Source organism: Eupeodes corollae, chromosome 2, assembly GCF_945859685.1.
Source record: "Eupeodes corollae chromosome 2, idEupCoro1.1, whole genome shotgun sequence".
Classification (NCBI taxonomy): Eukaryota; Metazoa; Arthropoda; class Insecta; order Diptera; family Syrphidae; genus Eupeodes; species Eupeodes corollae.
This window is the reverse complement of record NC_079148.1, coordinates 82,672,582-82,698,775: the sequence shown is the minus strand read 5'-3', so window position 1 is coordinate 82,698,775 and position 26,194 is coordinate 82,672,582. Positions and strand designations below refer to the sequence as shown.

At 32.4% G+C, this 26,194-nt stretch overlaps 1 protein-coding gene across 2 annotated transcripts in view; it reads left to right on the top strand.

Annotated features, from left to right (window-relative positions):
- The window catches only part of LOC129944606 (dynein light chain 1, cytoplasmic), an 82,173-nt gene that overhangs the window by 40,085 nt on the left and 15,894 nt on the right, over nt 1-26,194 (top strand). For both annotated transcript variants that reach the window (XM_056054148.1, XM_056054149.1), the window contains exon 2: nt 17,215-17,333. In XM_056054148.1, the coding sequence (XP_055910123.1) occupies nt 17,226-17,333 (108 nt within the window). In that variant the 5' untranslated portion in view covers nt 17,215-17,225. The remainder of the gene's footprint in view (nt 1-17,214; nt 17,334-26,194) is intronic.

Sequence of the window (26,194 nt, the reverse complement as noted above, 5' to 3'; positions counted from 1 at the left end):
AATATTTCTTATGAGATAAAATTACTTTAAAGCCAATACTTAGAATTTTTAAAAGAGATATTTGAGTCAAAAATCAATTTTTACCAACTTTTGTACATTTTTTTTAGGTTTTTATTTTTTGTAAAAAAAATGTCAATTCGATTTTTTTCAAACTTTAATTGAATGTTGAGAGCAAGATTTTTTAAAAAATAAAAGTAAATTAAAGCCAATATCTCGAAGTTTTGAAAAGATATTTGAGTCGAAAATCAATTTTTACCAACTTTTATACATTTTTTTTTTTAGGTTTTTATTTTTTGTAAAAAAACTGTCAATTTGATTTTTTTCAAACTTTAATTGTATGTTGACAACAAGATTCTTTGAAAGATAAAAGTCAATTAAAGCAAATATCTCAAAGTTTTGAAAAGATATTTGAGTCGAAAATCAATTTTTACCAACTTTTATAATTTTTTTTTAGGTTTTTATTTTTTGTAAAAAAAACTGTCAATTCGATTTTTTTCAAACTTTAACTGAATGTTGACAACAAGATTTTTTGAAAGATAAAAGTAAATAAAAGCCAATATCTCAAAGTTTTGAAAAGATATTTGAGTCGAAAATCAATTTTTACCAACTTTTATACATTTTTTTAAGGTTTTTAATTTTTGTAAAAAAACTGTCAATTCGATTTTTTTCAAACTTTATCTGAATGTTGACAACAATATTTTTTGAAAGATAAAAGTAAATAAAAGCCAATATCTCTAAGTTTTGAAAAGATATTCGAGTCGAAAATCAATTTTTACCAACTTTTATAAATTTTTTTTTAGGTTTTAATTTTTTGTAAAAAAACTGTCAATTCGATTTTTCTCAAAATTTTTCAGAATGTTGAAAACAATATTTCTTATGAGATAAAATAAGTTTGAAGCCTAAATTTAATGTTTTTGAAAAGATATTTGAATCGATATTCAATTTTTACAAACTTTGAGTAATGTTTTTTTTAGATTTTTATTTTTTATTCTTCGTTGCACAAAATTGTTTTAGAGATAAATCATATTTCAGTCGTAAAATTTTGGAGGTGACAAATTTTTTTTTATTGATTTAAAAAAAAAACCGTTATATTGATTTTTTTCAAAAAATATACCTGTTTGGTATCACGTTACAATCTATTATATAAAATTTAATTCAAGTCTCTAGCGTTTTTGGTTCGTAAGATATTTAGGGTTAACCAAAATTTTCACCTTTTTTTCAAACTGTTATGGTAAAAAAACCACCCACGCAATTTTGTTGAGAGCCCTTTCTGCATCTTTCTGCCTTATTATCTGTATAACAAAATTTATTTGAAGTCGATATCTCTTCTGGTTCTTGAGATGGACTACGAAAAAAACGTCGCGAACGTACGGACGTACGGACGTACAAACGTACGTACACACGCACGCACAGACATCTTTCTAAAAATCTTTTATTTCGACTCTAGGGACCTTGAAACGTCGAGAAATGTCAAAATTTTCAATTTGACAAATCATACCCATTACAATAACTTCCTATGGGAAGTTAATAATCATGCATATGTATAAACATAAAAGAATCAGTTTTTTAAATCTAATTTAGTAAACCCCTGTTTGTCTGCCATCTGATCTAACAAATCATTGTCGTAACTTTTAGAACTCTATAGTCCACGGACATTCTAATGGCACAAACAATTTGATATTTGAAAGCCGGGAAATTAAAAAAAAAATTTCGTCAAAACAATAAAAATGGTGGAAGAGGCTAGTTGGACTAGTCGCTGTACTGAAGAAGGAAAGATAATTTAGAAAAAACTAATTGCATATAGCATTTTTATGAATAAAATTTATTTCAGGAGTCAAATGAGCCAACAACTCTACGACTGTTTTATTACTTAATTTGATTAAAGAAAATTTTGAACGTCTTCAAACAGACGACATTTAAAATCATGACAGTTTAGTGCTCAAGTTGTTTCATAATTAAATCAGAGAGCTCTGAACATACTCTGCTCCGAACTCAACTCTACTCTGCTCGCTCAGACTCTGCTCAGAGCTCAGCTCTGAACTAAAAAAGAAAAACGCCATTAGTTACTTACTAACATTTTTAACACTAATTTCACAGCTACGTTTATTACCTAACTCATCGTTGTTTTTATTTTCATAAAGTTTGTTATCATTAACATTGCCAGCTTTTAAAAAATGTCTTCCTATGTCAACCACAAAGACCGATAAACTTGTGGTTACCACAAACATCTCACCGAAATTGTTAAATTTTTCCAACGAAAACATTTCTTCAATTAGAAATCTACTTTTATTAATACCAAAGTAGGATACCTTGTCTGTTCTTAGATTAAATGTTATATCTTCAGGAAGGTACGATCGTCTTACGAAATTTATTGGGCTACCAGTGTCTATTCTAAACAAAAACATAAATAACTTACAAACTCTTCGTTTTCTTTTTCCAACAACTGGATTGTATACTTCTTATTGGAGCACTTCGGTAGTTCCTTAAAGCCGCACCCGCAGCACGCACCATATTCGCGTCTTTCCTTTCTCCGATCCTTAAAATCATGAAGTAGTGCGTACAGCCTTAAATTCGTGTCACTTATGCCTTCAATCACGTATTCAATAAATTCGTCCTCCTCGATGCCGTTTGTCAATTTATTCTCTTTGTTACTGAGCATTTCTGTCTTGTTTTAGGCTCAAAAAATGCAATACAAAAAAAGTAGGGTTAAGGGTATGTCTCCCGCAGAAGCGAACTCAGAACTCATGTAAATGAATTTGAATGTATTAGTGAAAGATCGTTACTCTCTTCATTATCAAATTCAAAATTTGAATTTCCAATTACTCTATATTTGCCTCTTGATCTTTTTTGTCTCTCGGAGCGAGGGATATATTTTCGCACAAGCAGCCAATCAAAGAAATAAGAAATAGAACAACGTTGCATGATAAACCGGTTTTTTTTTTGTATGGCTAGTTAGGTAGATTTGTTGTTGTCTTTTGCATATGGTTCGAATTTTATAAAGCAAGTGGGTATTTTGCTATCGAAGGAGATGTTTTTTTCTTGAATTTCTTTTTTTGGTCGACATTTTCTAATTATTGAAAATACCTATTTTATTTTAATATTTTTTAACTTCCCATTGGAAGTTATTGTAATGGGTCCGATTTGTCAAATTGAAAATTTTGACATTTCTCGAGGTTTCAAGGTCCCTAGAGTCAAAATAAAAGGTTTTTAGGAACATATCTGTGCGTGCGTGTGTACGTACATACATTCGTACGTCCGTACTTTCGCGACGTTTTTTTCGTCGTCCATAGCTCAAGAACCAGAAGAGATATCGACTTTAAATAAATTTTGTTATACAGATAATAAAGCAGAAAGATGCAGAAAGGGCTCTCAAGAAAATTGCGTAGGTGGTTTTTTTATCATAGCAGTTTGAAGAAAAGGTGAAAATTTTGGTTAACCCTAAATATCCTACGAACCAAAAACGCTAGACTTGAATTAAATTTTATATAATATATTGTAACGTGATCTCAAAGAAGTATATTTTTTGAAAAAAATCCATTTAACGTTTTTTTTATAAATCAAAAAAAATGTGTCACCTACCAAATTTTACGACTAAAATATGATTTCATCTCCAAAACAATTTTGTGCAACGAAGAATAATGTTTTTGACATCTGATAAAATTTTGAGAAAAATCGAATTGACAGTTTTTTTTATACAAAATAAAAATCAAAAAAAACTTTACTCAAAGTTGGTAAAAATTGAATATCGATTCAAATATCTTTTCAAAAAGTTGAAATTTAGGCTTCAAACTAATTTTATCTTAAAAGAAATATTATTTTCAACATTCAGTAAAATTTTGAAAAAAATCGAATTGACAGTTTTTGTACAAAAAATTAAAAACCTTAAAAAAAATTAACAAAAGTTGGTAAAAATTGATTTTCGACTCAAATAGCTTTTCAAAAACTAAAAATATTGGCTTCAATAACTTATTTTATTTAACAGAAAATATTGTTTTCGATATTTAGTAATTTTTATATAAAAATCCAACAGTCCGTTTTTACATACAAAATAAAATCTACGCAAATTTGGTAAAAATTGATACGAGTACATAATAGACAAACTTTTAAGCAAGACAAATCGACAGACGTGTTGGGACGTTATCAGTGTGGGTCGCATTACAGCCTCTTTTTTCGCAAAAAAAATCAAGAAAACAAAATATATGACAGCGAATTCACGATACCTACAATACCTCTTTACCCTTTTTTATACCTACACTACAATGTGCAACCACAAAACTTGCCGAAAGTTGAACCAAAAATCAAATTCTGCGTATACGATTGACTACGTAACACCCAAATCACGAGTCCATGACCTTACATCATACCACATACTAGAAATAAAAAAATATTTCTAAGAAAAGTCTTTTTTTTGTTGTATTTTCTGTTATTGTATACCGCAAGCAAAACAAAGAATACAAAAACTAAATGAGCCATGAGGCCAACAACAAAAAAAAAATCTGAGAGAGGATGGGCGGGCGAAATTCTTTTGCAAAGAATTCTCTTCTTGAGCGCTGAGATGCAGTGGCATTCTTGGGAACTGGAAACTTCATTGTGTGCGTTTACAAAGAAATTTGTTGTTAAAAAATGCAAAATAGACCTCTTTTATAAAAATTAAATTAAATAAACAGTAGACGCAAGAACTTTTTACTTTTTTAAATAGAATAAACAAAATGCCAAAAAAAAATAAAAAAAATATTTTGCAATTATAAAAGCTCCCAATCCCTCACAATTGCACCACAAATGTTGTTATATTGAAATGCATTTTTAATTATGTTGCGACAAATATTTTTTTTTTTCAAAATCGATAGTAAGAATAATATATATGGTCCTTTTTTTTAAAAAAAAAATTAAAACTAAAAAAAAAAAAATCAGCTCGCCCCATGAATTCGCAAAAAATATTGGAAAAAAAAGAATGCATTTTGGATTTTTTGTCTAAAAACGTTACTATAACTATTTTTTTAAAAAAAAAATTTTAAAGCAAATATCTGAACATATATTTAGAATTTGAAAAAAAGTTAAATTGACTTACCTAGCTGTTATACTTTGGAAGTTTTATCAAATATTGCACCTATGTCACAATGCAAATTTGCCCTATTTTTCATAGTTTTCTACAATTTTTCTTGGAATAAATTAATAAATTAAAAAAAAAAAGAAAATCGATACTATTTATAAAAATTTATTGTTTTTTGGAAAAAAATATAAAAAAAATAAAAAATTATATTTTACACACTGCCCCATTGATTTTCGCAAGTAACTACCTGAATTTAATGATTTTTTAGTGATTCTAGTGCTTTTAAGGAACAAACAATTTTTTTTAATTTTTTATTCCTTTATACATATTTAGCCCAATATATTTTCAATCAAAACCCGTTTATTTCGTTTAAATATTTAAAAAAATGTGAACGCTACAAAGCTAAGCGCAAAGCACCAATCAATTTTTTTGCATGCGACATGCCCTTAAGTCCGAAAAAGAAAATATTTTTTTTTTTTACTTAAAGTTGTTTCCTCGCCCTAATATTTAAAACATGTTCTATTGAGACCCCTACCTAACTATAAAAAAAAATCAGAAGGAAATTCGTGCTGCAGTAATGGAAAGTCGCTCCTTCCTAGCTGTTAGTACGGCGCGCCGGCCGTGATATCCATCAATAAATTCGTCCTCCTCGATGCCGTTTGTCAATTTATTCTCTTTGTTACTGAGCATTTCTGCCTTGTTTTAGGCTCAAAAAATGCAATACATAAAAAGTGGGGTTAAATCCGAAAAAGAAAATATATTTTTCTATGACTTAAAGTTGTTTCCTCGCCTTTGATTTTATTTAAAACATGACCCCTACCTAACTGTAAAAAAGCAAATCAGAAGGAAATTCGTTCTGTGGTAATAGAAAGTCGCCTTTAAAATAGTACAAACCTACATATGTAAAAAAAAAATAACAACAGCAAGAATATTCTGATCGGTGCTATTATTTTGACTGCTTCAATATGATAAAAAAAATTACTCAAATCAAATCTGCCGCTATTTTTTGTTAATTGAAGTGCTGTATTTTGATTGCAATATATGTCCTTCATGAGGACCGTATGCATTTTTACTTACGACATATAGGAACTATATGGTAAGTTTTGCATCCATTAACAATTTCGAATTCGATATTGATATTTTAATCATGATATTACGATGGTAGAAAAGTCGAAAATGTGAGTCCCCCGATTTTGTCAGTCTGTCCTATCCCCTACAGCCAAAACCATTAGATCGGTCGACTGCATATTTGGAAATATGAGCCGATTCGCGTGAGCCGCTTTTTTCATTTCTTTTTAGACAAAAATACGCATTTTTTAGTCAAAAATCGAAAATTCAAATTTTCTCAAAAACAAACCCATAGTTTTTTTTTAATTTTGTCTAAATTTTGTTTTCTAATTTGGCTTCTTTTAATAAAAAAAAAAAATTGTTTGTATTGCTCCAGAAGGGTCCTCCATAGAACAGTTATTTCTTTGTATAGCCTTATTATGAGTATCAATTTCATAGTCGATAATTTCTATCAATTTTAATTTTAGACCGATTTTGAATATTTATCAAAAGTTCATTGCGAGTTTTATTTATTTTGTTTGAAGTTTCACATATGTTGTTTTTTTTTGACACTAAAGGAAAAATCCCTTGTGCGAAAATGTAGTTGCTCTCATAAAAAATTACTTTATGTATTTAAGAAGAGTAAGTAGTACATTTGGAATAAATTCCTTACTTTTGATCGGTTAAGTTTTTCCTCGATATCATTAAAAACTTCCATTAATGCTTGTTTGGAAAGTCTGAAGTTTTGAATGAATCTGCAATGAAGTTTCATCAGCCAATGCAAGAATTAAAGAAAAGTATCTTATTACATGTGTTCGTCCAAATGCATTGGGTTGGAAGAATCACGTAATGCTCTGCGTATTTTGAGTTGCTGACTTGCGTTAACTTCATCATAACTCCCTTCAAAAAACAATTTCGTCGAAGTCATAATTCCTTAAATTTGTTTTCCTTTCAAAATCCTAAAATATAATTTGTTGTTTGCAAGCGAAAATATACATATGTACCTATGTACATATATCATTCATATACATACACACATATATCATCCTAATTCGTCGTCAATAAAAAGTAATTTTAAAAATAAAATGCAAACAAATCGCTGTTTATTTATATTTATATTTTATTCTATGAAGAAAATGAAAAAAAACGTACCTTTTATAATTTTAATTTTCTAAATTAAAAAGTATTTGAGAAGTATCAACGAAAAATTTGTGATTGGTATGAATATTGATGTGTATCTATTTTTTGATATCCGTAATACTAAGTATGTCAAAAAATCATTGACAAGAATGATATAATTCACAGTTCATCAACAAAGTTGATAGTTGATAGCCATAATACCAATGCTTCAAAAATATTGTATCTAGTTGATAGCTCTAATAGGGCTATTAGTTTTCTCAAGAAGTAATCAGCCGATTTGAATAATTTTAATGTCTCAGTAATATTTGATGATCAATGTAGTTTTTTTATTTTTTATTTAAAAAAGATATTAAATTTTTTTCAAGATTCGATATCTTGCATACCAAAAATATTTATAAATTAAAATTAAAAAAATTGTATAAAAAAAACTACTCTAACGATTTAAAAAATATTTTTTTTTAAATACATTTTTTTGGCGTTTAAATTTTTAAAAACAAACTTGTTTTTGCAGGTACATTTTAAAATGCAGGAAATATTTTTAAACACACTTCAGATGCATTTTATTTCACTTCGAGGAGTGAAACTAAAGAACTCAGCCATGGCCTCTTTGTATTCGGCCAGTGAGATGCACTGGTTTGCATTTAAATCTTTACTACGAAATTAACTTAAGTATAGGCGACTTATACATGTTTTTTATATCTTCCAGGTCAACCTTGGCATCACATTTTCCTTTTTAGGCTGTGACTGTTTTTGGTGTTGTTGTTTCCGCTGCTGATTCTTTTGATTTTGCTTTACTTGTAGTCGTTGCTTGGCTTTTGTTGATGTTGTAGAGCACTCAATAATTAGGCATGTTTTTCCTGGTGGTGCCTTCTTTAATTGCTCCACGCCTTTAATTTTGATAGCGAGCCTGCTGTGGTTATTGTTTTTGTTGCTGAAGAGTTGTTTTTGGCTTTTTTTGCTTAGCTTGTTGCTTCCGCTGTGCTTTTTTCCTCCTTCTTAGCTTTTTGTCAAGGCGTTTTTATTTTCTTTTCCAGATTATTATTAAAGGGCTCCATCTCCTCCTCTAGCTTTTTAAGCTGCGCCTCATAGCTATCTACTTGCTTCTTTTTTGCTTGCTTGTTCTACCTTAATTTCTTCTAGTTTTTTCTTTGGGGGCCGCGGCCACGACCCACACCTTCTCTATTGCTCCGATAACATAGTAAACCTATTATTGGCGATCAAGATGCTGAATTGGCTCTATTGACCAAAATGGGAGTTGCCTTGCCTTTTACTTGCTGTTACCGTCTGGTCAGATGTATGATTTGATGTTGTTGAGTTGGTTTGGGAAATCGTTGCTGGATCAACTATTAAATCGCCTAATGTATTTGAAGAGGTATCTTTCGATACCCCTGCTTTCCTCTCCATTTGCTTTTCTTCCTGTCAATAAATTCGACTATTTATAGATGTGGAAAAAAGCTTTACAATTTTTGGTGGCCTCAGCCTGTGACTCCAACCCACTGCAACTCGACTTGTTTGTGGACGCCACCACCACTTGGCTATCGAACACTAACAAAAGATGTGGCAAACTTCCTATACTTCTACTACCAAAAATGTACAAATGCACTATTTAAAAAAATACCTTAAGAATTGGGTCTTCACACATTGGAAATCAAAGATCGACTGCTGAATATTGTTTGCATTTGGCTTCCTTTAGAAAAGCTCTGTAAGGTTGTCCTGGCGATCAAGAATTTTGTTGGTAAAACTATGCATTTTTGCAGGAGTTGTTCGAAATATTGAAAATAATATGTTTTTTTTTTATATAATATAAACAAAAATAATTTTGTTTGGTAGAGCTGATAGTTTCGTATCGAGAAGAGTATTCATCATTTAACCAGGGGCAGCGACAGAGAAATTAGATACCGAAACTAGTTTTTTTTGTTGAGGTTAATAGTTCAAAATTAAGACCGGATGTTGTTTGAGATAGTTGTATTAGTTCTCAAAATTGCTTTACCCAGAGTATTGCCTATACTCTATAGGTTGTTTACACCCTTTTCCTGAACTTCTATTTTATTAAGAGATATTCGGCGCCCCGTGGCGGCCATTTTGTTTTGGTGATGCCTGCCAAATCTTTTGTTTATTATTCAGTTGTTTATGCTTAATCATCATGGCAAGTTACACGCTTGAACAGCACGTTCGAATGATACAACTTTATTATCTAAATGAGTGTTCGTTAACGCAAACGTTGCGCCCCCATTTTGCGGTAGTCGTGGTGGCCCTTCACAGTCGACTCTTCGAAATATGAGACGACCGGTTCAGTAAACATTCAACCAACACATGTACGTTAAAGGAAATTAAGATCGGCCAAGAACATCACAGCGGACCGTGTACAGCAGAACCGAGGCAGTCTATTCCTCGCCGTGCACAAGAACTCGGTCTTTCGCAGACTTCAACTTGGCGAATTTTGCTTCGGAACTTAGGCCTACACCCATACAAGATCCAACTGACCCAGGATCTCAAAATTCATGACCATATACAACGCCGCTGGAAGAGGACCCCCATCTTTAGTGATGAGGCGAATTTTTGGATGAATGACTGTGTTACGAGCAAAATTGGCGCATACCGTTTTGCCGTTTGGTGTGGATACTTTTTTGAAAGCGACGTTAGTGAGGCGGTCACTGACAACAGTGAGAGCTTCATAACGATGCAAACTAATTTTTATGACCCAAATTGAACCATATGTACCTAGACAACATGTGGTTCCAGCAGGACGTAGCTACGTGCCACACACCAAACGCCACGACATCCTTTTTAAATTTCTATTAAATGTCTACACCTAACATGTTTTGACATCAACAGTGTAGAAAATTTCGGCAAAAGAAAATCGATAGAATTCACTCATTTGCATGTATGGTATTAAAAAATGTAAAGTAAATTAACAAAATTACACTAAATGAAAAATTGACATATTTTGAAAACTCTTTGACTTAGGCCAGTTTTTATTTCGTCATTTCATCATTCATTATAAGTCATAAAGCGGTTTATAAGCGATTGTCATTCTTTACAGTTCACCCTGCATTTTATGTGTTGTTGATACAAAATATTATTATAATATTATAATTATTATTTATTACAATATAAATACAATTACATTATAATACAAATTTACAAAGCGCTAGAGTTTATAAAAAAATAGAAGTATAAGTATAATGTATGGAGCTGGCGGAGATCCGCGGCCCGCCCAAACACCATGACCGCCAGTCCCCTACAGCGCCTCACATTTATAAATATTAAAAATTGTTGTTTAACAAGTTCAATTTTAAGCAGTTAATATTTTATATACATTTTTTATGGTTTCAAAAGTGGTTTTTGATAAGAAATCAGTTAAATTTGTATTAAAAAGATTTGTACACAGAATGTATACTTTATAACAGTTAGAAATTAGATGTTTGATTGTTAAGATATGACTGGATTGACATAGGTGGCAGGTTGGAGGGTCTTCTTTTTTTAATAGATGTATGTGTGATTGAGTGTGGCCAAGCCGAAGGCGGATGAAACATTTGTATATTGCGGTAGATACCGGAAACCGGAGTGCACTGGTATCTAGAGGAGCTTGAGTTTTTTTGTTTTTGAAAATATTGTCACGTATTATGGTGATAACGGGTGATTGGTTTTAAACGTTTCTGATAGCATTCAAAGTGGAAAGGATGTCTGAGCATATATCTACGTTTTTAGTTTTAGTAATTGCAATTTCTGTAGCTCTTCTGAAGAGAATATTAAAAAGTAATTTGGAAGTCTGATAGTGTATACCATCTGTATACAAGACATTCCATGAATTTTTCTATATTCTTGTATTTTTCCATGAAATGGTTGTGAGTAGGTTACTTTCTGCTCAGTGGTAGGAAGGTTTGATTTGGACATTTTTCATAGATAGCTAATCCGTAGTCAATCTTAGATAATATGATGTTTCTTGTAATTTGAATAAGTGAGTTGGGATGAACAAAGCTATTTTTTTGAAGAAAGAAATCTTATTATATTTAATCTGGTAGCTTGCTTTTTTAAGTATTTAACAATGATTTATAAAATCATAATTTTAATCAAAAATTATACCTAAAATATTTAAGATGTTTACATTTGGAATTTTATAATTACAATATTATTGTTGAAAGTGTTACAGTTTCTTTTTGTACAGATATGTAAGTGTTTACTCTAGTAGGTGAGATAATGGACTCTAAAAGGGAGCACCATTCAAGAATAAAGGATCAGATTAGTAAAAAAAAATTGATCATCTGAAATTCTCGAGCGCGTAAGATTAAGGTAGGGTAAGTTAGTTATATGCTAAAAAGTGTATATTCCACTAATCTGACAATTTTCGATTGACGATAAGAAGTAGGCGGGTTACAAACTTGTAAAAAAAACGTCATCTTTCTCGAGCGTGGCTAAATTTTTTTATATTTTGAAGGTAATAATTCAACGTTCACAAATAATATATAATCTGACGATTATACTCTTATTTGTTTTTGATCAAAAACTGAAAACTAGATGATTTTATGTCTTTTAGTTCTTGAGAAAATTGAAAATAACCTCAACTACTATTTTAATTTAATTCTTTTTTTTTTGCTTGAGTGGTCTTATTTTGATAGTAGTAATAGTAGATGTGAGTGTGGGTGTACGCCACACCGAGGCGTGTATGGGGGCATGCTGCCCCCTGCAACCAACCTGCTTGGGCACAATATAGGATTTGGAGTGGGTCCAAGGTGCATTATGTGCAAGGTGGTTAGGGTGAAAGGCGCTATGGATGCAGGATGGGGTGCATGCAAAGTTTCTTTTGCATTTAAATAAGCTGGATTTAAGAAAAATTAATTTATCTCAAATACTCAAGCGAGGAAAAAATAATTTATTTAAAAAAAACCTTTTTTTTGTAATTTTCAATTTTCTCAAGAAGACATAAAATCATCTAGTTTTCAGTTTTTTATCGAAAACAAATAAGAGTAATAAATTCGGAAATAAAAACAATAGTAGATAATCTTGAAGTATTGAAAAATTAAACTTTAAACTACCGCCTAAACGGGGGGAGATAGACACCCCTCTCCCATAGTACAAAATTCTTGTTTTTTACTGCTCTTAAAAAATCCGATATAATATCTTGTCGCCTAAGTTATCGTACTCTCCCCCTACTACGCGAATCCCTCCAGATAATCGTCAAATTAAGAGATAACACATTTAGGGTATATACATGAGCCATATATATCAAAATATGACGCGCTTGAGTATTTCAAAATGGCGATTTTTTTTTGCAAGTTCTAATAATGGCCGCGAGTTTGGGTCACATCCAAATCGTCAGATTATTACATTAGAGCGTTCTTTTAGGTTCACTTAACATCCCCTTTGAAAATCTGACGCGCTCTGTTAAATTTTGTTTTTTACCGTTTTCAACCCTTACGTACGCCACCCCCATCATGGAAACGGTCAGATTAACATACGTATATTTTCAAAAATACGTAGAACATGGATGCTATTAATATCTGACGCGCTCGAGTATGTCCATGCAACTGTTTTTTTTTACATTTTTGAAAACTTATAGTCGTTCCCCCCACCGATGAAAGTGTATATATGATATAACATTTTTTTGTTCTTATCATCTAAGCTTCGCAATCCAATAGGTCTCTTTGACGCTCGAGTAAATCCCGATTTAGCATCCTGAGCTCCCCTACTATAATGAACAGATTCATCGAAAGGGGTGAGCCTTGAGGATACCGTTTGCTTAAACAATGGAGTAATGATTTTTTCGATTTGATTCGAAATTTTTTATTAAATAAAAATGATTTTATAAATCAGAACATTTTGGGTACGATCTTCCACTGCATAAGTTTATTGAGGATGATATGGTTGCCGATCCTGTCAAATGCCTTTTCAAAGTCAATTGACAGGGCCGACACATGATTTTGCATGAGAGAGCTGAACTGATGTATTCGTCTATGTGCTAGCAACCTGGTTTGGGCAAATGTAATTGTTCTTTTCTATATACCAAAGTAGACGTTTAGATATAATTTTTTATAAGAGCTTGCTAGTACATAACAGCAAAAAAATTGGTATGTATCCCGAGGGATCCGTCAAACTTTTTGTCGGTTTGGGGATATGAATCACACTTGCGACTTTCAATACCTGTGGTATTATACCTTGTTCAAAAATGTTACATTACATTACACACTAATCAGCACATAAATGTACAGAGTAGAGAACACAGCACCTTGAGCGACTAGACTATGTAAGGTGATAACAACACAAGACATTAATACAAGGCAGAAGGACAGAAGAGAAAGAACAACAGGCACAAAGAACACATGACAGCACGCGGTAGGTTTCGAGGCGGTGCCCCAGTTGTCTACTAACCACGATCACTGATGCTTGATTTCGGTTCAAAAATGTTATTGTATATGTTAAAGTTTATTTGTTTTATTAGAAGTGTGGTATTTTTCCGCATCCGATCCAATCGAATCCTCGAGTTTTGCCTTTAAAGGAATTTAGGCAGCTCTCTAATTCTAGAAAGCTGATTTCTTTTTCGATATATTTTGCTGATAAACTTAGGTTATCTGGTCGCACGGAATGTCGAACAAAAGTTAGATTCATTATCGTAATTTGACCAAGACATACCAAAGTATTCACATACATATGTATGTATATCTAATGGGTTGGTAAGTATACCAAATTCAGTAATTAACGTATTTATTGTAAGTGGGGTGTGGTTACCTGTAAGAGATTTTATGTCTGCGCACAATTTTTTACTTGCTGATTTTGGGGTAATATTGGATGTGAATTTCTGGAAACTTAGTTTTTGGCTATTTTTGCTTCTCTGCGAAAGAGGGTATTTGCTTTGCGTTAGTTCACGAGGTCAGTGTCGGAAGGATTTTTTTTTTGAGAATTTTAAAAGGACTGTTTTCAAATATGCGTAAAATAGAGAGTTCGGTGCTCCACCAAGGTGCTATCGATTAACGTGCAGTGTTTTTTATTTGTGGTATAGCTATGTTGGCCGCTTATCGCATTGCTTTTTTGATAGAGCAGTTTCTTTATTTATTTTTGAAGATAGTGTTTTTTTTTTAACTTATATGATTTGAAATCATGAAAAATGAATATAAAAATAAACCAGCATGGTGTTCAAATATATATGTAGTACCCGTGGCATGATGGTTAGTGCGTTGGACTGTCATGCAAGGGGTCTTGGGTTCAATCCCTGCCTGTGACAGCTTAATTTAAAAAATTAATTTTCGCGGGTACTGCCTCTTGCGAGGAATTGACAAATCCTTCAAGAGTAATTCTTGTCATGAAAAAGTGCTTTCTCAAACTAGCCGTTCGGATTCGGCCTTAAATTGTAGGTCCCTTTCCATTCCTGACAACAGTACTCGCACACAGGAATGGTTGAGAGTTGTAAGTCACTAGGCCCTGGTTCACAACGGACTGTTGCGCCACCCCATTTGATTTTTTTTTTGGTGTTCAAATATGCGTTTCGCCCCGATGTAATGGTTGGGCTCGACAGAAGGTGACCATTACACCTTGTCTTGACGCATATTTTCTAAAATCTATTTCTTTTTAATATAAATGCTATATTGCTCGTTCCGTTTGAAATTTAAAATATGTTTTTTTAGAGTAAACTTATATCCTAGATCAGTATTGGCAGATGGTCGTTCCCATGGAGATCGTCGAAAATTTCCCGTGATGCATATGGTATTGTGGAGATATGCCTGTCACGTCTACGTCTACGTGTGTCCATGTTTTATGGATCGAAAAGTGCGTTAGACTGCCGTCATTTAATATAGCACGGTTGGTGGTTGAGAGGAAGTTTTCAATTTCATTACCTCTGGCATTATTAGCGGGAGAGCCCTATACATTTTTCCAGAAATTGACGTCCCCTGTCAATAAGATTGAAGTTTGGATGTTGCTTATAATCTTTATTAATTCTGTTGAAAAATATGTGTTTGGGATGGGGGAGAGAATGGTAATCTTGATTTTAAGAAGAATTTCTATAGCAATTACTAAAATATTGTGGTAAATGGTAAAAGGCTATGGGAGGTACAACTATGAATCAGCAATCCGGTGCCTTTTTTCATGTGGTGTTACTTTCTAAGTTATGGAAGTAGGCTTTATACTGTTTTGGGGGTGAGGGGAAAAATTAGCTTGAAGGTGAGTTTCTTGTAGAGTTATTATTGAATTATTAAAATAACCATTAAGGTTGCATTGTAGAACCTCTAACATAGATTGAGTGTTATTGGGCTTTTGTACAGTATAAGCTGAGTTATAATGTTGAAAGGCAGAGTTGGTTTTATACAGGGTCAGGCAAAAAGATCTCCCATATGTAAAAAGTAATTACAAATAAATAAAAAACTGAACAGACAAATTTTATTGAATTTTTTATATTAAATACTATGCCATTATACATATACATTAAATAAAATAATTACTTAGTTTTAGGCATTACCTTTATCTATAAATAGCTTTGAATATAAACGTCTAAAAATACGGGAGGTTTTTTTGCCGGACCCTGCAGTTTTTGGTGTGAGGGTTTTTCTGACTCCGCTGATCAGAACCTGAAGCAACTGGGACTCCTATTTGCGACAGTCGCAAAAGCTTGGTCGAATGGTAAATCTGTGTAAATTTGTTTTGCTTCGTAGATGGTACACTTTCTGGTGGTTTTTATTTTCAGAATTTCCTTAGATCTTAAAAAACTTTTGCAGGATTTGGAGGAGGCTGGGTGTTCCTGAGAACAATTTGCACAAAAAGTACGGATGCATTTGGTGGATTGTTGAGGTTTACGCAGGTAGAGTTATTTGGGCATCTTTTTGCTAAATGGCCCAATAATTGGCAATTTTTGCAACGCATGGGGTTGGAGAAACAATGCATTTATCCAATATTTACAGAGAATGGTGGACGAAAAACGTCAAAGGTGAAGAGGATGATAGCGGTTGGGGTTGTTTTACCTTCAGAATAATTTTTTGTAAATTTATAAACACTTGTGACGCCTTGTGACTTCATTTCCTTAGTGATTTCATCTTCTGGAACGGTTGCGAGGTATGGCACGTATACCGTACCTTTAGAAAAGTTGAGCTTTGTATGAAGTGTCACTTTTATTGGGCAAAGATTTGCCAGAGTCAGCAATCTTTTGCGATTTGAATAGAATGAGAAGGTTTCCATCAGTAGCTCGGTTAACTGTGCTGATACTATCTATTGCTTTTTTAAGCAGAAAAACAGTTAAGGGGGATAATTTTATAATGTCTTCAGGTTGGGGTTGAAGGATTAAGGTCTGGATTTGTGTAGTTGGATTTTTGTTTTGGGTGTATTCGGGTTACGCATCTATTTCTGATAACCTGATGATAGAACACAAGGCCCTTGGACCATTATTGAATACTTCTTATCTCTTATTAGTATGTAATTGTACTTTATAACGGGAGCGACGGAGAAAATGATATTTAAGAAAAAGCTATTGAAATAGCGGGGTAAGTAACCCAAGGTAACACCATGGAAAGAAAACGATGTTTTCGGCTTGGGGATTAGTCAGCGAAAGTTGGGGTAATTAAAAAAAACCTTTTCAATTAAATGTGAACCTTTTTTTTTTATTGTATAGAAAAAAAGAAATTGGTCAAGATAACTAGATTTAGTTAAAAATTAATTTAATAAAAAATTTTGTTTGTCTTATTTCTTTCTTCGTTATCATTTTGTAATAAACCAATTAATTATCTGGTAATATTTTACTATAAGAGTTCTTTAACAAAATAGGGGTCTCTACCATTAAAAATATAATCAACACAAATGAAAAGGGACAAATGTAAGTAACACTACTATAATAACAGTACCGTCGAACTCAAATTGACTTATCCTTTATTTCAAACTTTTTCAGGAAATGTTCTATTAAAAGCATTATCTACAAGAACAATTATACATAACAAATATATTGGATGGTCACTGCAATGTATATTGAATAATCATTTTGTATATATTTCCCTTTGCAGATAAGAACAAAATGTCTGATCGCAAAGCTGTTATTAAAAATGCCGATATGAGCGAAGAGATGCAACAGGATGCTGTTGATTGTGCGACACAAGCTTTAGAAAAGTATAACATTGAAAAGGTACATTTGACATTATTTTGTTTTAAATTTCTTTTCGTACACATATGTCTAATTGAAATGATGCCAACGATAAATATTGGAATACCATCTTGGCGCACATCTACCTTTGGCTTCCCGGCGGTTTTCATGCACAAATCTATTACCATGCACTGTTTCTAGACTTATGTTGAGGGACGTTAGCAATTTTTGCAACAAAAAAAAACTTATCTCGTAAACAATAAGGACAACTTTTTTAAAAACAATTGCTTTAAAGAAATTTGCTGTATTATTCAGCCCTATAATGAATTTCAAAAACGTAAGCATATGGTTTTCGCCGCAAAGGTAGCAGAGTGGGGGCGTATTGTTGGTAAAGAGGTTTTTGCGAGTAATGTTGAAGTGTCCCATTCAGGGTCTAATATATTTTCTTATGTGATATATCTCTAAGGTGGGTGACTTTTTCAGTATAAGGTGTAAATTTGTTTGAAGCTTATCTAGTTTGTTTTTCTCTTATATTTCCATGTCTTAAGTAGTTGTCTTTGAATGTCTTTTTTATTGAAGGCGTAGAATTTGGTAAGAGGCTCTCTTAAAGCTGATTTTGCTTCAGCATCTGCAACTTTATTACCATTAATTCCACGGTGCCCTGAAGTCCATGCGATTTTAAGTTTTCCACTCTTGGAGATGAGCTTGTCGCGGTTTCATTAGCCATGTTGACGTTTGTATGGCTCTTACGGAAGAAGGACTGTATATGAATATGATGGTCTTATTGTTTTTTGATTTTTCGAAAGCACTTAGGATGGCAAATGCTTCTACTGTAAAGATCGATGTGAAAGCTGGGTGATGAATTTATTTAATCAGAGTACTTTTATTTAAGAAACATTTATTTAATAAAAAACGCCTTTTGTAGTTATGATCCAAAAATTCAAATTCAAGTTTCCAGTTCGATAAAATATTTTATAATGAAATAAGAAAAGTTTTTATGTGACTAATAATATTCAGAAGGAACTAATTTGTTTTGTTTAGAACAAGTATTCAAAATTCAAAGTATAACAAATAAAATGGTAAAATAATTAATATCAACACTCTTACTTAATTATTTTACTTCGTAAATATTCAAAGTATTTTCGTAGAAGAGGCTTGGTGAAGATGTCAGCCAGTTGATCCTTGCTTCTGACATTAACTGGCGTGACTGTTGTGCCAATATGCTGCTGGATGTGTTTTGTTGTCTTTCCTTCATGTGTGTTATTCAGCATGTGAATAGCAGACTGATTGTCAATATAGTGTGGTGTAGGTTTGCTTGTGTCTAATTGTTTTAATTCTTGAGCTATTCTTTGTATCCAACAGACTTCGTCAATGGCTAATACTGCTGCTCGATACTCAGCTTCCACGGTGGAATTTGATACGGTATTTTGTTTTTGAGTTAGCCAAACTATAGGGCCTCCACGTAGTAGGATAACTCCACTAGTGGACTATCCAGGTTCTGTATCTCCACCATAATCGGAGTCACTATAAACAGACAGATTCTTATCTCCATTAAAACACATTCCAAATGTTGTTGTCTCTTTTATATATTGGAAGATACGTTTTACCATTGCCCAATGACTTCTCATTGGCTTATTGTTGAAGCGACTTACGTAATTGACTGCGAAACTTATATCTGGACGAGATATGGTAGCAAGATATAGCAGACTTCCAACTACTTCTCTGTATGGCGTGGACTTGTCCAAAGGACTATCGTTAACAAAATTTCCAGGATCTGTGACCATTCCTCTTTCCATAGGTGTGTGTGCAGGGTTTAAATCTCCAAAGTTTCTTTCAGCATATTTGGATTGATTTACAAATATTCTGTCTTCAGACACTTGAATCTGCCTTCCGAGATATGAGAAGCACTTGTCTCTTTCAGTATCATGAGTGATCTTGAACTTTTGATCAAGTTTCTTCAAAACTTCTAACATCTCGTTTTCATGTTGTCCGACCACGAGACCATCATCGACATGTAAGACAATAAGTATAGTTCTATCTCTGTTATAAAAAAACATCAGTGGATTTGAAACTTAGAACTTCAGAAATTTTGAAAAAGTCTCGTTTCAAACTTTTGGTGCCTGTTTTAAACCGTATAGGCTTTTCTCTAATTCGCATACACGACCTGACTCGTCATTGAAGCCTTCTGGTTGGTACATGAAAATTCTATCATCAAGCTTACCATGTAAGAACACTGTCTTTACGTCAAAAGTCATTAACTTCATACTTTCAGATGCAGCTATGCTCAAGATAAGCTTGATTGACATAAGACGAGCAACAGGACTGAAAAATAATCTCTACCAGTCTTGCTTAATATCTTCCATCATTTTTCTTTCGTAACACCCAATGACAGGTTAGATGTGCAATATCCTTAGGTTTTTCAGTTATGACCCATGTTTTCATTTTTATCAATTAATCATACTCCTCTAACATTGCTTTCTTCCAGTTTTCATCTTGAAGGGCTTCATTGACAGAAATATCACTAGTTTCACTGGGCATACTTTCCTTAATATCTTGTGTTACTAGTGCTGTGTCAGTTACATAGTCATTGAATCTTTTTGTTGGTTTTATAACGCGACGTAATCGTGAGCTTCTAATTAAAGTTGGCACTACTGGACTTTCAGAGCTATCAGATTTACTTCCATTTTCCTCAGTCTCTTCAGATTCAACGCTTACATATTCTGAACTTGTGTCTGATTTCTCAGTATCAGATGTTTCAGTTAGTGGTGTTTCTATTTCAGTAGAGCTTTCGGTTTCTGTCTTGTCATCAAAAACTACATTGCTAGAACTGATATCGTCTTTGGTTTCATTTATGAAGACTCTAAAACCTAGAGAATCAACATCATAACCGACAAATATACCTTTCGTTGATATTCTGTCCATTTTGCCTCTCTTGTTGCCTTCTGTTAATACGTAGCAGTCACAACCAAAAGATTTCATCTTGTTTATGTCTTTTTTTCTTCCAAACCACAAATCCGCTTTACTTTTATCTTTAACAGTACTAGTACCAGTATGATTGATTGTAAAAACGACATAGTTTACGGCTTCACCCAATAAGTTTTCATTGAGGCCTCGAACATAAATTACTGTTCTCGCAGCTTCAACTATCGTTCTCATTTCTCTTTCTATACGTCCGTTTTGTTCTGGAGTATAAGCACTTGACTTGTTGTGAAAAACTCCCAGACTTTCTAAAATTTGTGTCGTTGGGCTGTTCTTTATTTCAGTTCCATTGTCTGAACGTAATGTCTTAACTTTTCTATCAAACTGATTTTCAACTAGTTTCAGGAAAGTTTCCAGCTTTTCAGCTGTCTCATTTTTATGTTTCAAAAAGTAAACAGTCCTAAAATGAGAGTGGTCATCCTTAAAAAGTAGAAAATATTTTGCTCCTCCTAAAGAGTGAATGTTCATCTCACATAAATCAACATGTATTAAATCAAGCTGTTTTTCTGAAATTTTTGGATTTAGAGGATGTGATACTCTATGTTGCTTTATATAAATGCATCATGCCATTTTCTTAAGTAGATATTAACAAGACATTTTTCAAACTCTCGGCGAAACTTCATTTTGTATAACTTTCCTTCTCTTTCTGCCAATGATCCTACATTTCCACTTGAGTCTGTGAATATCGATTGATCTGCATTTGCTGACTGTTTGTAACCCCTATCCAACACTGAACTGACTAAACCTACCTAAAATTCTCTGCATAATCCAGGAGTACTTCATTTCTTCACCTTCAGTTGCCAAACTGTCAGCTAACTGCTGAATTTGCATACAATTTTCGATCATTGACTTATTTTCATTACATTTGTACCCAAAAAATTGTCGTTGTAAGCCTTCAATCCATGACAAAACATTCTGACAGTTTTCTCCTCCTTCAGGTTCAACGGTTATACCAGTAGCAACATCAAAAATGTTCTAACCTTCCAAGTTTTAATTTAATTTAAACCTCCACGACTCGTAATTAACGTTTTCACTGGGATCTTCAGTTAAACATTCAAGTTGAGAGCGTATACTTAACATTTTTAATATTATATAATGTTAATTATTCCAGACAATTCGAAATTTCAATCTCAAACTTAAACCCAATACATGCATGGCAACATGCCTGGGCCCATAACCTGATGAATTTATATAATCAGAGTACATTTATTTAAGAAAAATTTATTTAACAAAAAAAAAAACCATTTTGTAGTTGTGATACAAATATTCAAATTCATGTTTCCAGTTCGATAAAATACTTTATAATGAAATAAGAAAAGTTTTCATATGACTAAAAATTTATTATTATTATTATAAGCTTTTATTTGCCATTATTGATATTTTATACAATATTTATTTCCATTTTTGTTAAATCAGTTCTTCTTCTTATTTCTCACTCTCTGGCTAATTCGTAGGTTAAGTAGTTTTCTTTCCATCTTGGTTTGGCATATTCTTATTTTGTCAAGTAAACTTGATAGGATATAGTCTGTAACCCATACGTCATAACAGGTAGAATAGTAGAGTCTAGGATATATTTTCATGTTTCGTCCCTTATATTCGATTGAAATATTTGTTTTAGACTCCAAAATTGTTTCCAACTATTGGTAATGCGATAAGTATAGTCTGCTACATATTCTGTGTTCGTTATTAAGCAATATGTCATCTTTAATAGTTTTAGTCATTATCTTAGTTTTTGACTTATTGATATGAAGTCCAACTTTCTTGCATTCATTTGTCAATTCTATGAGCATATTGTGTATTTGTCCGGAAGCTTATGAAATGAGAACTGTGTCATCAGCGAATCTAAGGTTGCTCAAATATTGTCCCCAAATATTTATTTCATATCTATTGACCCAGTTTAGTTTATTTCTTCCAGTACGGCAGAGAATAATGGTGGTGACATTGGATCCCCCTGTCTTACGCCTCTCTTTATTTTTATTTCTCTTCCTATTCTTTCGGTTTTTATTTTCGCCACGCTGTTTGTATATATATTTTTCAACGTCCTTATAAAGATAGGATAAATTCCTTGGTTTGTCAGCGCTGTCCATATTTCGTCATTTTCTACTGAGTCAAATGCTTTACTGAAGTCAATATATAAAAGATACAAAGGTTTTTCAAATTCGTTAGTTTTTTCAATTAGTTGGTTCATTTTTTGTAGATGGTCTGTTGTTGAAAAACCTTCTCGGAATCCTGTTTGTTTCCTTGGTTGATTTCTGTTTAATGTGTCCTTAATTTTTGTGTACATTACTTTGGAGAACAGTTTATATATCATAGAAATGTTGCTTATTGGTCTGTAGTTATTTATGTCATCTTTATTTCCTTTTTTTGTGGATAAGCGTTATGTAGCTTGTTTCCATTATTTTGGAATCTGCTGTGTTATAAGTATGTCATTAAAAATAGTGTCCAAGACTGTAGATTGTTGTTGTTTTCCATATTTGAGCATTTCTGTTACAATACCATCATTTTCTGTACATTTATCTGTCTTAAGATCTTCAATTGCTTGTTCAATATCTGTTTTTGTAAAAAGTGTAACAGTATTTGAGTTGGAGTAACTGTCTGCCATCGCGATATCTTTTCATCTTTTTTTTCTTTTGTCGATTTGAAAAGTTCTTCGAAAAACTTGGTAGCAGACTCATTTATATATATCCTATTAACAGCGTTATTATTTTTGTTCTTTATTGATGTTATCCACTCTTTTCCGTTGTCAAGAAATGATTTTGTCTTTATAATAGATTTTGTGTTGCTTAATATATATTTTATCATTGTTTCGTTATATGTTTGGATATCATTTTTCGCATCTTCTTTTATGGTTTTCCGAAGGTATCTTAGTTCATTTTTTTCCTGGTCTCATAAGTTGTCCTTGTTTCGTAGGCTATCTCTTCTGGTTATCAGCGCCTTAGTGTCATTTGTTAATTTATCAGGTTTTGTAGTAACAGCAGTCATGATTGAAACTTTCGCCGAGTTCCTTATTATCTGCTCTAATGAATCATATGTACTTTGAAAATTTTCGTTTATTCTATTTGTAGTTATATTAAGTCTTATTTCTTTCTTAAACATGTCATTATATTTTTAAATATTTGTTTGTTTCTTTTCAGCGTTTCTTTCTACTTTTATTTTTGCTCTTACTAGCCTATGGTCACTATCAAATTTAAAATTATTCAATACGGAGATGTCGTTAATAGTTTTCAGTTTATTTGTTAGAACTAAGTCAATTTCGTTCTTTGTTATCCCATTCGGGTGAATCAAGGTCCATTTCCGTGTTTATTTCTTTTTAAAGAAAGAATTTGCAAATCTGAGATTCGTCTTTTCCAGCCACTTTATAAGTAGGCCTCCTATTTTGTTTCTTCGTCCGTATCCAAAAGGTCGCATTACTTCTTCATCGTTGTCAATCTGTTTCCCTAACTTGGCGTTGAAATCTCCTATAACATACATTATCTCCGTTTTTGTTTCATTATATACTTTGTCCAATAAATTGTAGAAGTTCGAAATTTCTGAATTATCGTCATTTTTGTGTTTTGTATTTTTAAACATAGGCTACATATCCTTTCACTAAAAAATCGTACATTTATTAATCTGTCCTTTAAATTCTTTTTGATGAGAAATCCAACTCCATGCAAGCCTTTGGTCTCACCAATGTAACAGAATATATCATTCTGGTTTTCAATTATGTCTTGTCCAAAAATTCTTAGTTCGGATAGTCCCAGTATATCCCAGTTGATTGTTGATAATGCTATTCTTAGTTCTGATTGTTTTGCTTCTGTAGCTGATGTTCTTACATTGCATGTACAAATGTCTAGAGTGTTTTGGATTGGTCTTTGTTTGATAGGTAGTGTGGAGGAAATTGGCCGTCATTTCCCACGATGGCAATCGGCTTGAGGGAAGAGCTAAACCATAGTCAATCTTTGATAAAATTGTGGATTTATTTACATTAATAATATTAGTAACACTATAATAACTATTTTTAGATGAAAGGTATTTTATAACGTTAACCCTTGCAGTCAGTAGGGCTACTTCTGTATCAAAAAATATCAAACTCGTAATTTTTACAGGACTAGGGCCTATCGTACTATTGGTGTTATATCTTTTCTCTCAGTTAATTTCATTCTTTTTTTTTATATTATCAGTATTATATTCTCGAGCGCGTAAGATTAAGGTAGGGTTTTTATTTATATGCTAAAAAGTGTATATTCCACTAATCTGACAATTTTCGATTGACGATAAGAAGCAGGCGGGTTACAAACTTGTAAAAAAAAACGTCATCTTGACTTTCTCGAGCGTGGCTAGATTTTTTTTTATTTTGAAGGTAATAATTCAACGTTTACAAATAATATATAATCTGAGGATTTCCGTTAGCCGAAGTGAGGGGAGGGGCAATTTAAAAAAATTATTATTTTGTATGGACAAAAATAATTAAAAAATAACGGTGATACTTACAATTAAGATTTATACATTTTTTTAAAGCCAACATTCTATTTTATTAGCCAGTTTTTAATTCAAGTCAGAACTATGCGTAGTTTTTGAAAAATTTAATTTTAAACTCAAAATTTGAGTATAAAAAGTTAAAAAAAAAGTTTAAAGTGTAATTATTCAATACTTCAAGATTATCTACCATTGTTTTTATTTCCGAATTTATTACTCTTATTTGTTTTTGATCAAAAACTGAAAACTAGATGATTTTATGTCTTTTAGTTCTTGAGAAAATTGAAAATAACCTCAACTACTATTTTTATTTAATTCTTTTTTTTGTTTGAGTGGTCTTATTTTGATAGTAGTAATAGTAGATGTGAGTGTGGGTGTATGCCACACCGAGGTGTGTATGGGGACATGCTGCCCCCTGCAACCCCTCTGCTTGGGCACACTATAGGATTTGGAGTGGGTCCAAGGTGCATTATGTGCAAGGTGGGGAGGGTGAAAGGCTTCTTTTGCATTTAAATAAGCTGGATTTAAGAAAAATTAATTTATCTCAAATACTCAAGCAAGGAAAAAATAATTTAATTAAAAAAAAAAAACTTTTTTTTGTAATTTTCAATTTTCTCAAGAAGACATAAAATCATATAGTTTTTAGTTTTTGGTCAAAACAAATAAGAGTAATAAATTCGGAAATAAAAACAATAGTAGATAGTCTTGAAGTATTGAAAAATTAAACTTTAAACTACCGCCTAAACGGGGGGAGATAGACACCCCCCTCCCATAGTACAAAATTCTTGTTTTTTACTGCTCTTAAAAAATCCGTTATAATATCTTGTCGCCTAAGTTATCGTACTCTCCCCCTACTGCCCCTAAAAAAAATCTTTCTATTGTCAGATTACGCGAATCCCTCCAGATAATCGTCAGATAAAGAGACAACACATTTAGGGTATATACATAAGCCATATATATCAAAATATAACGCGCTTGAGTATTTCAAAATGGCGATTTTTTGTTGCAAGTTCTAATAATGGCCGCGAGTTTGGGTCACATCCAAATCGTCAGATTATTACATTAGAGCGTTCTTTTAGGTTCACTTAACATCCCCTTTGAAAATCTGACGCGCTCGGTTAAATTTTGTTTTTTACCGTTTTCAACCCTTACGTACGACCACCCCCATCATGGAAACGGTCAGATTAACATACGTATATTTTCAAAAATACGTAGAACATGGATGCTATTAATATCTGACGCGCTCGAGTATGTCCATGCAACTGTTTTTTTTTTACATTTTTGAAAACTTATAGCCGCTCCCCCCACCGATGAAAGTGTATATATGATATAACATTTTTTTGTTCTTATCATCTAAGCTTCGCAATCCAATAGGTCTCTTTGACGCTCGAGTAAATCCCGATTTAGCATCCTGAGCTCCTCTACTATAATGAAAACTGCTGTAATGGGTATGATTTGTCAAATTG